Source organism: Argiope bruennichi, chromosome 6, assembly GCF_947563725.1.
Source record: "Argiope bruennichi chromosome 6, qqArgBrue1.1, whole genome shotgun sequence".
In the NCBI taxonomy this organism is placed as follows: domain Eukaryota; kingdom Metazoa; phylum Arthropoda; class Arachnida; order Araneae; family Araneidae; genus Argiope; species Argiope bruennichi.
This window is the reverse complement of record NC_079156.1, coordinates 57,979,702-57,992,028: the sequence shown is the minus strand read 5'-3', so window position 1 is coordinate 57,992,028 and position 12,327 is coordinate 57,979,702. Positions and strand designations below refer to the sequence as shown.

Sequence of the window (12,327 nt, the reverse complement as noted above, 5' to 3'; positions counted from 1 at the left end):
AAATTTAATTAAGCCTTAATGAGTTAAATTTATTCTTCCTAAATTAATAAGTAATTTTATTTTCTTCCTACAGTTTAAAAATACTACACTGAATAACAATTAAAACTTTCAAAATATTTCTTCTATTTTTCAATTTTTAAACTACGGCTAAACTTTTATTTTTATATAGGAAAACTTCCTAACTTGTCTCTCAATAATGCAAAAGATGTATACTTGGTGTTCTGTTTTCAGTCAATTAATCATATATACTACTTCAGCTGACTTGCAACAATATTGAAGGAATCAAACGAAAAATGTCAAATTTTTTGGATAATAGCAATTTTACACATTATATGTGCAATTAAAAATAGATATGAAATATAAATAATTCAGCAAGTAAACAAAAAAAAAAAAATCAGCAGATTTTCAATCGACCAGATTGAGTAATTTCTGAAATTTTATAATCAGATTTCAAAGTAATCATTCACAAGCAAATATCAAATTAGAAAATTACACAAAAAAACCTTTTAAATATATAAGATTGTAAACACACATTAATAAATTTTTGCAATTAACAATTCATGAATTTAATGATATACAGCAATGTTCATAAATTCTTAATACTTGAATTGTCTGAATATTCCAGAATAATGACACAAGACTGACTTTTCAGACTGTAAAATATCTTAAAATAAGACTGAGCATAAAATATGGTACATTTTTAAAACAGGAATAAAGTAACTCACTGTTCAATACAATACACAACATGAATACTCACGATATACGTGATCCTGAATTACTAGATCATTTTAAAAGTAGAAATAAGAAGCAAAAATGACTAGTTTCAAAGGCTGTACAGTGGAATAAAAGAATACACTGTAATAATTAAGTTTTTAAAAAGTTTTCAAAACACCAAATTAAAATCAGAAAGCATACAACTTGTAGCAAAAATTTATATAAATATAGGAAGTGCTTTAAAAATGAGAAAGCAGTATTGATTCTATAACATAAATATATTTTACACTTAAAAACATATTTAAACATTAAAAAAAAAAAAAACATTATTGATTGAGTGGTTTAGGAATTAAAATCAACAACGGCAGTATTTTTTGCATAAAATTTATTATTTCAACATCTGATTTAAAATTTGATTTTTACACTACCAATAAATATTTTATCAAGTTCAAAATATTTGTATATAAATATCCAAATCTAAAATTCTAAATACAATTTCACACCTTCAAAAGTCAGCATACTATATATAATTTTTAAAGCACGCATATCAAAAGCACAATTTCTAGAAAAATGCATCTACTGAGTCTAAACAATTGATGATGAAACCTTTATGAAAAATTTAATGTTCGAATGACAATGGAGAAAATGTTACAAGTAACAAATTCTCAAAATGTCTAAACGATATTTTTTAAAATAATAAAATAAATAGTAAAACTCAACTTCTCTTTTTACTTATAGTGTACCAAAGGTTGGAGAGCTAAAACAATAAGGAAAAATTTAGTATTTTAAAAACTGTGCAAGAAAAAATTGATATATCGTGATATTTAAGGAGAAAAATATCTAATGCTTCAAAGGCATAAAAAGACCTTAAATGTAGCATTAAAGGAAATTAAAGCAACAATTTTCCAAGCTTAATAGAAGCTAAATGATATATATAATAAAGAAATCCTTTTTTATTTTGGAAATTTTTAACTCAAAGCATGCATTTAATTTGAATTGATATCTGATTTATTTATTTATTTCAAAAAAAAAAACTCATTGAGAAATTATTATGCCTTAGAAATAAGGCTGAAGATTCATTTAAATAGAGTATTGGAAAGCACATAATACATGAAATCAATCATAGTTAATACATTTCATTTGCCAAGTTTAATTGAAACTAAATTCAATTCATAGTATTTGCATAAAATAACATTGATAGAAAATATCAAGAATTGATTAGGCAGAAATCATAAATGAGATTATAATAAGATTTTAACTAAAACATTGGAATTTGTTTCATGATGATATGATTAAGCATATGAAAATGAAATAATAGATAACACTAACCATAAAATAAGAAAAACAAAATTAAATTTGTGAAAAATTACTCAATAAGAAGGAAGAGTAACAGCAACACCAAAAAAAAAAAAAAAAAAAAAAAAAAAAAAAAAAATATGATTGAAAGTGTTTAACCAAGAGCAAATTGCAAATAAATCATGTATTGGTCTGATGTCTCTCTGCTTCTAAACTGGTCGAATCAATCAAAAATTTTAAAAGCTCTACACTTAATTCAATTTTCTAGGATATGATAGAGCATAGCATAGTCATTTCCTTGCCAGATAATTTAAATTAATATTTTATACTCTTTAAGAATGTAAATGAAATTTAGAAAAATGCCTATTTAAAATACTTTATGCAATTAAATATTCTTGCAATCAAATCACAAAATCAGAAATATAAAAAAATCAGAAATATATATTTATACAGGAATATAAATTGAAATACATTTAAGAGATGCAGAATAGACTAGCATCAAAAATGAGCAACTTTTACCTTAGAAAAATTAAATAAAATCTTCAAAAATAAATATGAAATTCATTAAATATAAGACACTAAGAAGTTTCAAATAGTGACAAAGACAATTTTTTTTTAATTGTAAAATACTGTAAATATTTTACATTGCTTATTTTGGTATCATAGAAGAATTTTTCATATCCTTCTTTTATTTCTATAGATGTACTTTTGAATAAAAACAATTTTAAGAAACATTCAGTACATTAATAAAACTGGTAATGAATAGATAAAAATATTTCATGAGCATCTGGCACACGGTTTATTTTAAATTCGTGTAATACAAAAGTAAGAGCAAATATTTGACTGCCTTGCATATCATACCAAGCCCTGAAGTTCTGGCCATGGCTTGTTCTAAGGAGTCTGTAATTAAAAAAGAAAAGAAATGGCACTTCAGGGTATTTTTGCCCCAGGCCAAGAGGCTGATCGTCAGAGTTGGTTTTCCTCTGTCTGACTAGTTGAAGTTTCTGCATTCTCTTGCAAGGTTGCTTGTAGAGCGATAGGAGTCAGCCATTCTTTGGGGAGACATCGTTGCAGAAATGGCACACGAGAACTCATATCAGCAAGACGATTCACCCATGATGGTATGTCCTTACCACAGATAATCTAAGTGGCACAATAAGTAAATATTTAGTATCATCAAGAGAAAGAACAGATATTTTTATATGAAACAGAATAATAAAATAAAGAAGGAATAACTCATTTATAATATATTCATATCAAAAAAAAATTATTTTACATTTTGGTTGCAATAAAATAAACTAAGAAGTAAAATATAACTTTTCAAAATACTTTTAACTGTCTATAGCAATAAAAATCCAGCAAACAAATAAAAATCTGTATTACTGGCAAAAAGGATCATGCAATACTTTAAGAATTTCATTATGTAAGATAAATGTAAATGGTTTCAATTCTGACACATCCAAATATTATATAAGTATTAACAAACATAGCAAAGCATCACTTTGCAAGCTTTTATATTTCTTTGGAAATTCTCATCGCCTTGATGCCTACTATCACTCCTCAGAATTTTTCGGTAGAATTTTGCAATACCCTCTGTAAACATCAGTACTGATGTAGCAGCAATGTTTCGCGACAAACATTTCAGTTTTTCTTGAATATCTTAAAACCTCCTCAGTTTTCAGACTTATATCAAATTAAAGAGTATAAAATTCCTTATATTTTCAAGCTTTTATTTTTCTTAAAGTTTTAATATTTTTGCAGATAAGGGTTCTAAACTACTTTTTCATTTTCAATAACTTACAGCCCCTGATTCATCGAATTGGCATGTTACTTACAGGAAAAATAGCTTTTAAGAATGTGCTTTCACTTTAAAAAAAATTCATAGTTGAAACACCATTTGTTATTTTTTTTATCAATTTTTTTTAAAGTTTCCAACAGTTTTCCGTTTCCCTATATTTTTGTGATTTTCACCCCCTAAACGTCGTTTGGGACACCATGTTGTATGGCAATTCTTTATTGCCTTGATGCCTACTATCACCCCTCTGAATTTGTCAGTACAGTTCTGCAACACTTTGTGTGTATATATATATATATATATACATGTAATGATATATTTTAATTTAATTTAAATTCTAATTTTCTTTTCTTTTTTTATCTTGGATTTCTAATTTCTTATCTTTCTTTAAAGATTTTGATAAAAATGCTTTTTTTTAAACATTTGCTCTGAAATTTGATAACTATGTCTTGTTCACGATGCCAGCACAGGGATAAAAATTCCTAATGCAAACAGCATTCCTTCCAAAGATTTTTAGTCTGTCATCATATCTAAACAAAAGAATTCTAAATGTTTCTTCTATTTTTATCCTATATAATCTGAAAACTTACGTAATGTCACAAAAAATAAGTAATTTTACTATCTAGATAATTAAATAATAATAATTACATTCAAAATATCCTACATCATGGCCTACATCCAATAATATGAAATATCCTCCATTACATTCTTATTGTGAAGTTATAATATAATTACATACAAGATAGGTGATATCTTCCTTGTATTAAAACCACATAAGAGGTTTTTAATACTTACTTGTGTAAGAGCACCAGAAAAATGATTGCAATTTTTTGTAATTAAATGATACCAATCTCCTCTGAACTGCTTTCCCAATTCTTCAACAATTTGACGAATATCACTGTCAGTAAAATCTGTGTGACCAATTAACAAAGATTGCCTGTAAAAATGAGGAATTAATTTAATATTCTTTGCATTTTTACCATAGTAATTTTAATATCAAAGATCTCATGCCATAAGATATCAAGTAGTAACAAAATAATTATTAAAATTGCAGATTATTAGCAAACTTATCAATAATATATCACAATCTTATTTATCCTAATTATAAAAGTTCTATTTACACAAAAGGTAAAGTACCAAAGTCAAGTTTATTTTGTCAGATTAATTTCAAAGAATTAAAAGGTTAGGCTCTCATAATTCTAAATTACGGCAAGGACAGTACAAGAATGTTTGACCTACCAACTATAGATTTAAGAAATTTGAAGTCCATTTGGAGATCTTTAGTGTACCTAAGATAATGCCTGCTGATCTATGATAATGCTTTATTTGTTTTGTATATAAGAAAAAGGACATACATATTATATAGCAGGTTTTAGAATCTTTATATCCAATCTTTTAAAAGGTTTTAAGATCTTTAACCTAAATGATAATAAGTTAGATACAACACCAAAGCTTTAGGATAAACAATATTCTTAATTGCATCATTTGGTGCATATAAGTGAAAAATTGCTTTCCATTCCTAATCTAGAATTTGGCAATAAAAATTTTGCTATGGGAGATATATGAAGCTTCTAGATAGATATTGAAAACTTTAAGAGATTAAATTTGAATTTGAGATTATTTTAAGAGAAGAAAATCTAAAAGATTTTCTACTTCTAAATATTTAATATTTCCTTTATCAAGTGGCACAATCATTTTAATAACTGCTACTGAAAACAGAATATTAATAATTGCAAAATTCAGATAATGCTCAAGTAAATAATAATTTTCGTGGCACAAAATGCAACATGCATGCAGCGAAATTTTATCATATATGAATAGCATATTTTTTAAAAATATTTTTAATTTCATGTAGATTTTCATATTCACACAATTTTAGGTCTTATAATATTCAAAGTGCAATATTAGGAATTGAAACTCTGATGACACAAACAGTAATGGTTAACAGTGACGACAGGAAAAAGGAAAAAAGTCTGTAAATAGAAAATGCACAGCTAAAAGAAAGGCAATGGCAAAAAGTATGATTTTGAAGCCAGTGCAGTCAAATAAATAATTTAATTTCAAAAATGAAAAGCACAGTAAAGTAAAATAAAATTTTATTCAATAAGGCCAAGCTAAAATACAATCATGATATGCCAACTGGGTTATAAAAAATTTAGAATTACTATAATATGAAATAAGATTAAGCCAAAGAATAAGTATAGCAAAAACTTGAAAATAAGATATTTAAAGATGAATTACAATGTGCATATATCAAAAGCAGCTATGAAGTAACAGTAAGAGTAAAAATATTTGAAGAAAATTACTAATAACATTGGCATACAGATGTGATGAAACTGTAAATTAAGTTTAATATTCCAATCAAAAAGTAATAATTTTAAATTGTGTTTAAATGAATTTTGAAAAATTGATTAAGATTAAAAAAATGGTTATTCTGAAATAAAATCAGTATCATTGAAATATATATATTATATATATTTTAAATTTTAAGATGGTAAATTGTAAGAAAAAAAAATTCATACAATTTGTTTTGTATATTCCATATATATGTATGTATTTTGTATATTCCCCAGTCGCAGCAGGAAAAAAAAAATCCTTTTACTCCTTTAGGGAAGAACAGTAAGTAGCTTTCAATAGTTTAATTATTCCTTCTAGGTATTAAGAAATATGTAAGATATATAAATTTCATTTGAATCCATCAAGGGATGTAGAATTATAAAAGATTCAAGCAAACAAATATTCAATTTTATAACGAGATATATATTAGAGCTATGAATTAACTTTGAAACATTGATAAATAGCGTAATTTATGCTATATCACAAAGGGCATTTCAGTCAAAGCTATGTCATTAGACTTTACTTTATTACATATCATTTTGCTGAAGTCGGGCATATTTTTTCTCAGCTCCGATGATATCAAATTAAGAGCCAACAAAACTCATAGGGAAGTTTTACTGTTTAATTCAAGGAAAAATGCTGCTGAAAGTCATTGAATGTTGTTGGAAATTTGGTGAATCAATGAATCTTAATAATGCAAATGTCTCCAAATGTTTAAATGCATTCGACAAATGCATCAAAGACAAGGAAATTTGATGTCACATCAATTAAATCTGAGAGATGAATAGCAGTTTTTCATGTATGAACAATTGCTTCAATGTTAAAAAAGTTTTCTTCTTCTGCATGGTATCATTATTTTTGATGAAAAATGGATATGCTGTGTTAATTCTAAGCATAGAAAATGTGGAAGTTTGTCTGATCATGTACAAACATCGCTGAATATTCATAGCTTGAAGCTCATGCTCTGTATTCAATAGAATCAACTTGGTTTTATATGCTATGAGCTGTTTCAGTTCAATAAAATCATCACTGGTGAATGCTTTTGAATGTAACTGATTTAAGTCATGCATCGAAAGAACAACAGCCACAATTCAAGCAAAAGCATGATAACGTAATTTTTTCAATATGATATGACAATGCTCATCAAACCTTGTTTGTGTAGTCAAAAAAATACTTAAGAATGGGAAATGGGAAGTTTTACATCACTCGACCATATTACCCAGATAATACTCCATCAGATTGCGACAAATTCTGATCCATGGAACATGGCCTGACCTAAGTAGCATTTGAAATCTTACAAAATTATGAAAAACTGGATTGATTAATGTACAACATCAAAAGATTAGTTGATTTTTGATGCAAATCCATATGTTGCCAGAAAAATAGAGGGAAATAGTGGCTAGTAATGGATAATTTGAAAAAAAGAATACAAATAATTTTCTAATATAAAACCTTACAAAAAAATCCCTTAAAATGAATGCACAGTCCTAGTATATTTAATATGCATGATAATAGAAACAAAAATTGATAATTTCATTAAAAACAAGAAATTTTTCATAAAAGATCCACATTTACAAAATTAATATTCCTAACAAAGTTTTTATATTAATTTTTTTAACTTCATTTTTTTTTTTTTCAATATATTACATGATTTTAAAATGTTTAAAATTTTGATGTTGATCTCATTTTCCCAAAAATATGCCCAAAAATTCAAACAAAAATAGAAGAACATAATCAATAAGGGAAAAAAATTGTCAAAAGCAAACTGTACACATTCTAAATCTCTAAATGTTTTTTAAACTTGCTTGTAAAGATATATATCTTTAAATAATGTTAGCAGATTTAAAACAAGGCATAAATATTCTTGAAGATAAATCATAATAAAAATAACACCTAACAATATAAACAAAATTTCTTACTTAAACTTAAATTGCTCTCCCAGGTCATCAGCATCTCGTGGTGTTATTTCAAATATTCCAGAAAATGGAAATGGATGACCACCGTAAGCAAATTCTAAAAAGAAATGTGGATAAAAATGTTTAGTTATCTTATTTAATAATATTTAACTCATAATGAATAATTCAAAACAAGTTAAAGATTCTTTAATATCCCTGCATTGAGTTTACTTCAAAATTACTTGTTTTTTTAGAAATACTTCTTAAAAAAACTTATTTCTAAAACTTAAATTTTCTTTGAAACTTAGATAATTAAATGAAGATTTTTAGTATAGAATAAGAAATTAAAAAGCCAAAAGAATATATAATTAATCTGTTATTTATTTTATAAAGATTTTTAAATCAAAAATTAAAATGATCTTTTTCATAAAAGATTAAAATGCAGAAATGATTTTTTTTTTAAGTCTAAATCAGCAGCTTTTTTTATATGTTACATTTTTTATGTGGCCACTAATTGCAAATAACTCTTATTTACTTTTAAGAAAATTACAAATAAAATTATCCTTAATTAAAAACTCAATTGCATTACTTTAGAATAAACAAAATAGAAATAAATGCTTATACAGGCCGGGCAATTTATAGTTTAAGCACACTTTCTTTAATGCAACAAAAGCAAAATCAATATTTTAATATATATAGATATAGATATGTAATAGAATTTTTTCAAAGATGTCAATTACTGCCAATTAAAAAGTGATTACAAGCAATGAATATTTCAACTAATAAATAATACAATTATTTCTTAAAGGAAATCAATACATGCCAAAAACAATGAAGTTGCAAACATTTATGAAATAATTAAGTTAAATATGATTAGTCTTTTAAAAATCAATAAATTAAGTTTTTTAGCTACTTAAAATTAGCCATTTTTTTTAAATACTTTAAAATATCTACTTATAAAAAATGTATAAATACAATCTGCAAATAACGTATGTTTAAAAGATATATAATGTTTTTAGTATTGTGACTGATCAGCGAGTGCTTATGGTTCATCATAAGCATAAGCACTCATTATCATATTACTGTAGTGTCTATGCGAGAGATGGCTCTCGCATAGACACTACAGAATTGTAGCATCAACTCTTTTCAAGGAATAATTAAAATCCCAATTTCCTTCAATTTTGTATAAGACAACCAAGTCTTCTAAACAATTTAATCTAATAGCACTGTGAAAAATGGAATACCTCTCTATGCAAAGAGAAAATTTCTAAAAATATCAATTTCTACCACAATGCATATGTGATAATAAACCACACTCATTCATTCAGTTTTATAATTCATAAAGGGAAAATACTTTAAAAGAGTAATACCACTTTCTATTGCTATTAAATGCAGAACAAAGTACATTTATTCAGTTCAACCCATTTTGAAAGGAAGAAGATATTGCCTCCTCACAGCATTTACTTATTTTCCAGAGAACAATAAAAATGGGGAAAGGGATAAAAAAATTCAGTGCAATAAAAACTTTTGGTTGCAAGACTTGAAATTTGAATATACTTCTTTAAAATAGTAAATAATTATTGATTAATAGATATTAATTAAAAATATTATATTATTAAAACTTTTTCATAAGTATAAAAATATTCTCAGATATGTATTTATAATTTAAAAGGCTCGTGATTTTTTATTGTTCAGTCATAATTGAGTAAACCTTTATAAATTAGATGAAGGAAGGCAAGATAAATAATCAGACATCTACTTTTCAGTTTTATTTTTAATTAAAATTAATTATTATTTTTTATTAAAATATTTCTTTGAAAGAGCAAAAATCATTTTTTTGTTCCCATTAATTAAATCATCTAAAATTCATCAGAAAATGCAAGTTTAAATCATGTTGAAAGACACATAGTGTAAGATAATTAAAGTTGAAAAATGGTTTTACTGGCTAATACTACATAAAAATTCTGAATTTGCCAATGATTCTTTGATTATATAGGATATATTATAGCACTACCACAGTTATAATAAATGAACTATTACTGTAAAAATACAAGAGGAATTTTAGTTTATTAAGAAAAAAAGTTGAAGAAATTGTAAAATGCTATACATATTAAAGTTCTTCAAAAATAATTTTAAAACATGCTAAAAGTGATTAATATGAATTATGCAAGTTTATTTACCTGTTCCATATACTTCAACACCAGAATGAAAAACTCCAAGGCCTAATGGTGATGTGTATTCATTTATCCAATACTAAATGATAGAAAACAACTTTTTAATAAATATTACTAAACTATCCTATGTTAATATCTTATATACTTAAAATAAAACCTTGTCTTCAACCCATTCCTTTTTTTTTTTTTTTAACATTATCCAAATAATTAACTAGTATTTCCACCAATTAATGAAAAGGCCATTGATACTATTTAGATGATGACAGTATAAATATTAAAATCACATAACCAAAATTTATTATTAGAAAACTAAATATATCAAAACCTTCTTTTCAGAATGGAATCGATCCACGATTCCTTTATTTGATTTTTAACTATTTACTAGTCTTATTTTCAAGCACAATAATTCTACACTAAAAGTTATGTTTTCAACTAAAATTCAGAGAAAGAAAATTCTCAAAGCATTACAAATAGCTCTCTATATCAGATAGAATATATATCAAATAGTTATTTAATTTCTCTTTTGGCTAAACATTAGCAATTTACTTTTACTCTGCAAATGAATACTATGAATATTACAAGAGTAAATTTAAAAAGGAAATAGACTACATGCAACCATTTCTATGCAAGAGTGAAACATGAACTAAAAAAACACAAGAATTTGTAGATAAAACAGTTTTTTTCTTATTTCAATAACTGAAGACATGAAGTTCTTAGAATTAGAAATTAAACAGCATTTTAATCACCAATTATTAATGCTTTATTATTGATTACTAATCAAAATTTGCAATCCTTACTGATTTAAAACTGAAACACTTTTTTCTAGAGTTAAAAACATGAAAATTTAACTTATATTAAAACAGAGTAGTAATCAGAATCAAAATTACACTAAAGATGATTAAAATATCAAGGGAATCAAATGGGTAAATTTTAATGAGAGTGGGAATATCTACAGAAAAGAAGAATATTATTGTTAAATACATAATTTAAAAAAACATTGTACAACAGACTTTTAGAGCTAGAATCAAATATTATGATACTTAATTTCTCAATCTGGGAAAACTATTTGTACAACAACAACAACAAAAACACACCTTAATATTAATATATTTGGTACATAATGCATTTAGAATTTTATTCATGAGAAATATAAGAACATAATATTAGAAATCTGCTCCATATTTTTCTGTTTTGTGTAATTAGTATAGAAAACACAATTAACAAAGTATTACTATTTTAATAACAAATAAAAATATTAATCACAAAATGAAATACATCGAGGTTCAGCATAAATGTTCTTACCATATCATACACATTTAGGATAATTGGTTCTCTTGCCATGTTTACAGCAGACTTCCACGTTCCGTAATCTGATAAATAAGTATTAATATTAGTTTTGCCACTCTTAAAATTAATGAGTAAATTATTTTAACAAAAACTAATTTATTCAACTTACTTTAATAATTGCAATTGATAAAAAGAGAGAATTATTCGCTAAAAATTTTTAATTCGGGAAACTGAAATGCAATACGTTTGTTATGATTATTGCAAACTCATCATAAAACTAGAATGCTGACCTTCAAGCTTCAATTATTAAGAAAATAATGCAAGCGTTAAAACTGTCAAAAGTTTAAATATAATAGAGTGCTCATTTAACAAGTAAACAAAGAACGATCTAAGCATTTAATCCTATTTCTGACATCATGCTAAAAACTTTCCTTAATTTACTTACTATGATAAAAGAATTATAAGTTTCGATAATTCATTATCTATCTAATATGTTTCAAAAAGCTGTAGATTGAATGGGAAAATGCCAGAGCGTTAAAATATTTCAAAAAAAGAATTGAACTAATTAAATAATTTAACAAACATTACAAAAAAATTTAAAAACTGTTTGTTGCCAGTGGTACTGAATCCGTCAATTCAAACAGGCGGTTATAGTGTAGTTTTCCGAGAAATTTCATTTCAGTTTTCAGTTAAAGCAGTTGAAATCGGGTCATTAACATATGGTTCAAATATCTTGTTTACTCCATTTATTAATAAAAATGATAGTCACATCTATTAATTTTCATATTAAATAAATTTTAAAAAGGGAGAAAAATAATAATTACGTACT

At 25.3% G+C, this 12,327-nt stretch overlaps 1 protein-coding gene across 2 annotated transcripts; it reads right to left on the bottom strand.

The window, feature by feature from the left end:
• Positions 1-1,794: 1,794 nt before the first annotated feature.
• LOC129972116 (deubiquitinase DESI2-like) lies at positions 1,795-12,123 on the bottom strand. 2 transcript variants are annotated; one of them, XM_056086108.1, is made up of 7 exons: positions 11,944-12,123; positions 11,668-11,728; positions 11,514-11,581; positions 10,218-10,290; positions 8,062-8,155; positions 4,601-4,742; positions 1,795-3,153 (listed from the first exon to the last, which is right to left on the bottom strand). In XM_056086108.1, exons 3-7 carry the CDS (start codon positions 11,550-11,552, stop codon positions 2,977-2,979), a joined length of 525 nt encoding a protein of 174 aa, XP_055942083.1. In that variant the 5' UTR covers positions 11,553-11,581; positions 11,668-11,728; positions 11,944-12,123; the 3' UTR covers positions 1,795-2,976. The 2 variants fall into 2 exon arrangements, with proteins under 2 accessions (XP_055942083.1, XP_055942084.1); XM_056086109.1 differs by lacking the exon at positions 11,668-11,728.
• Positions 12,124-12,327: the final 204 nt, after the last annotated feature.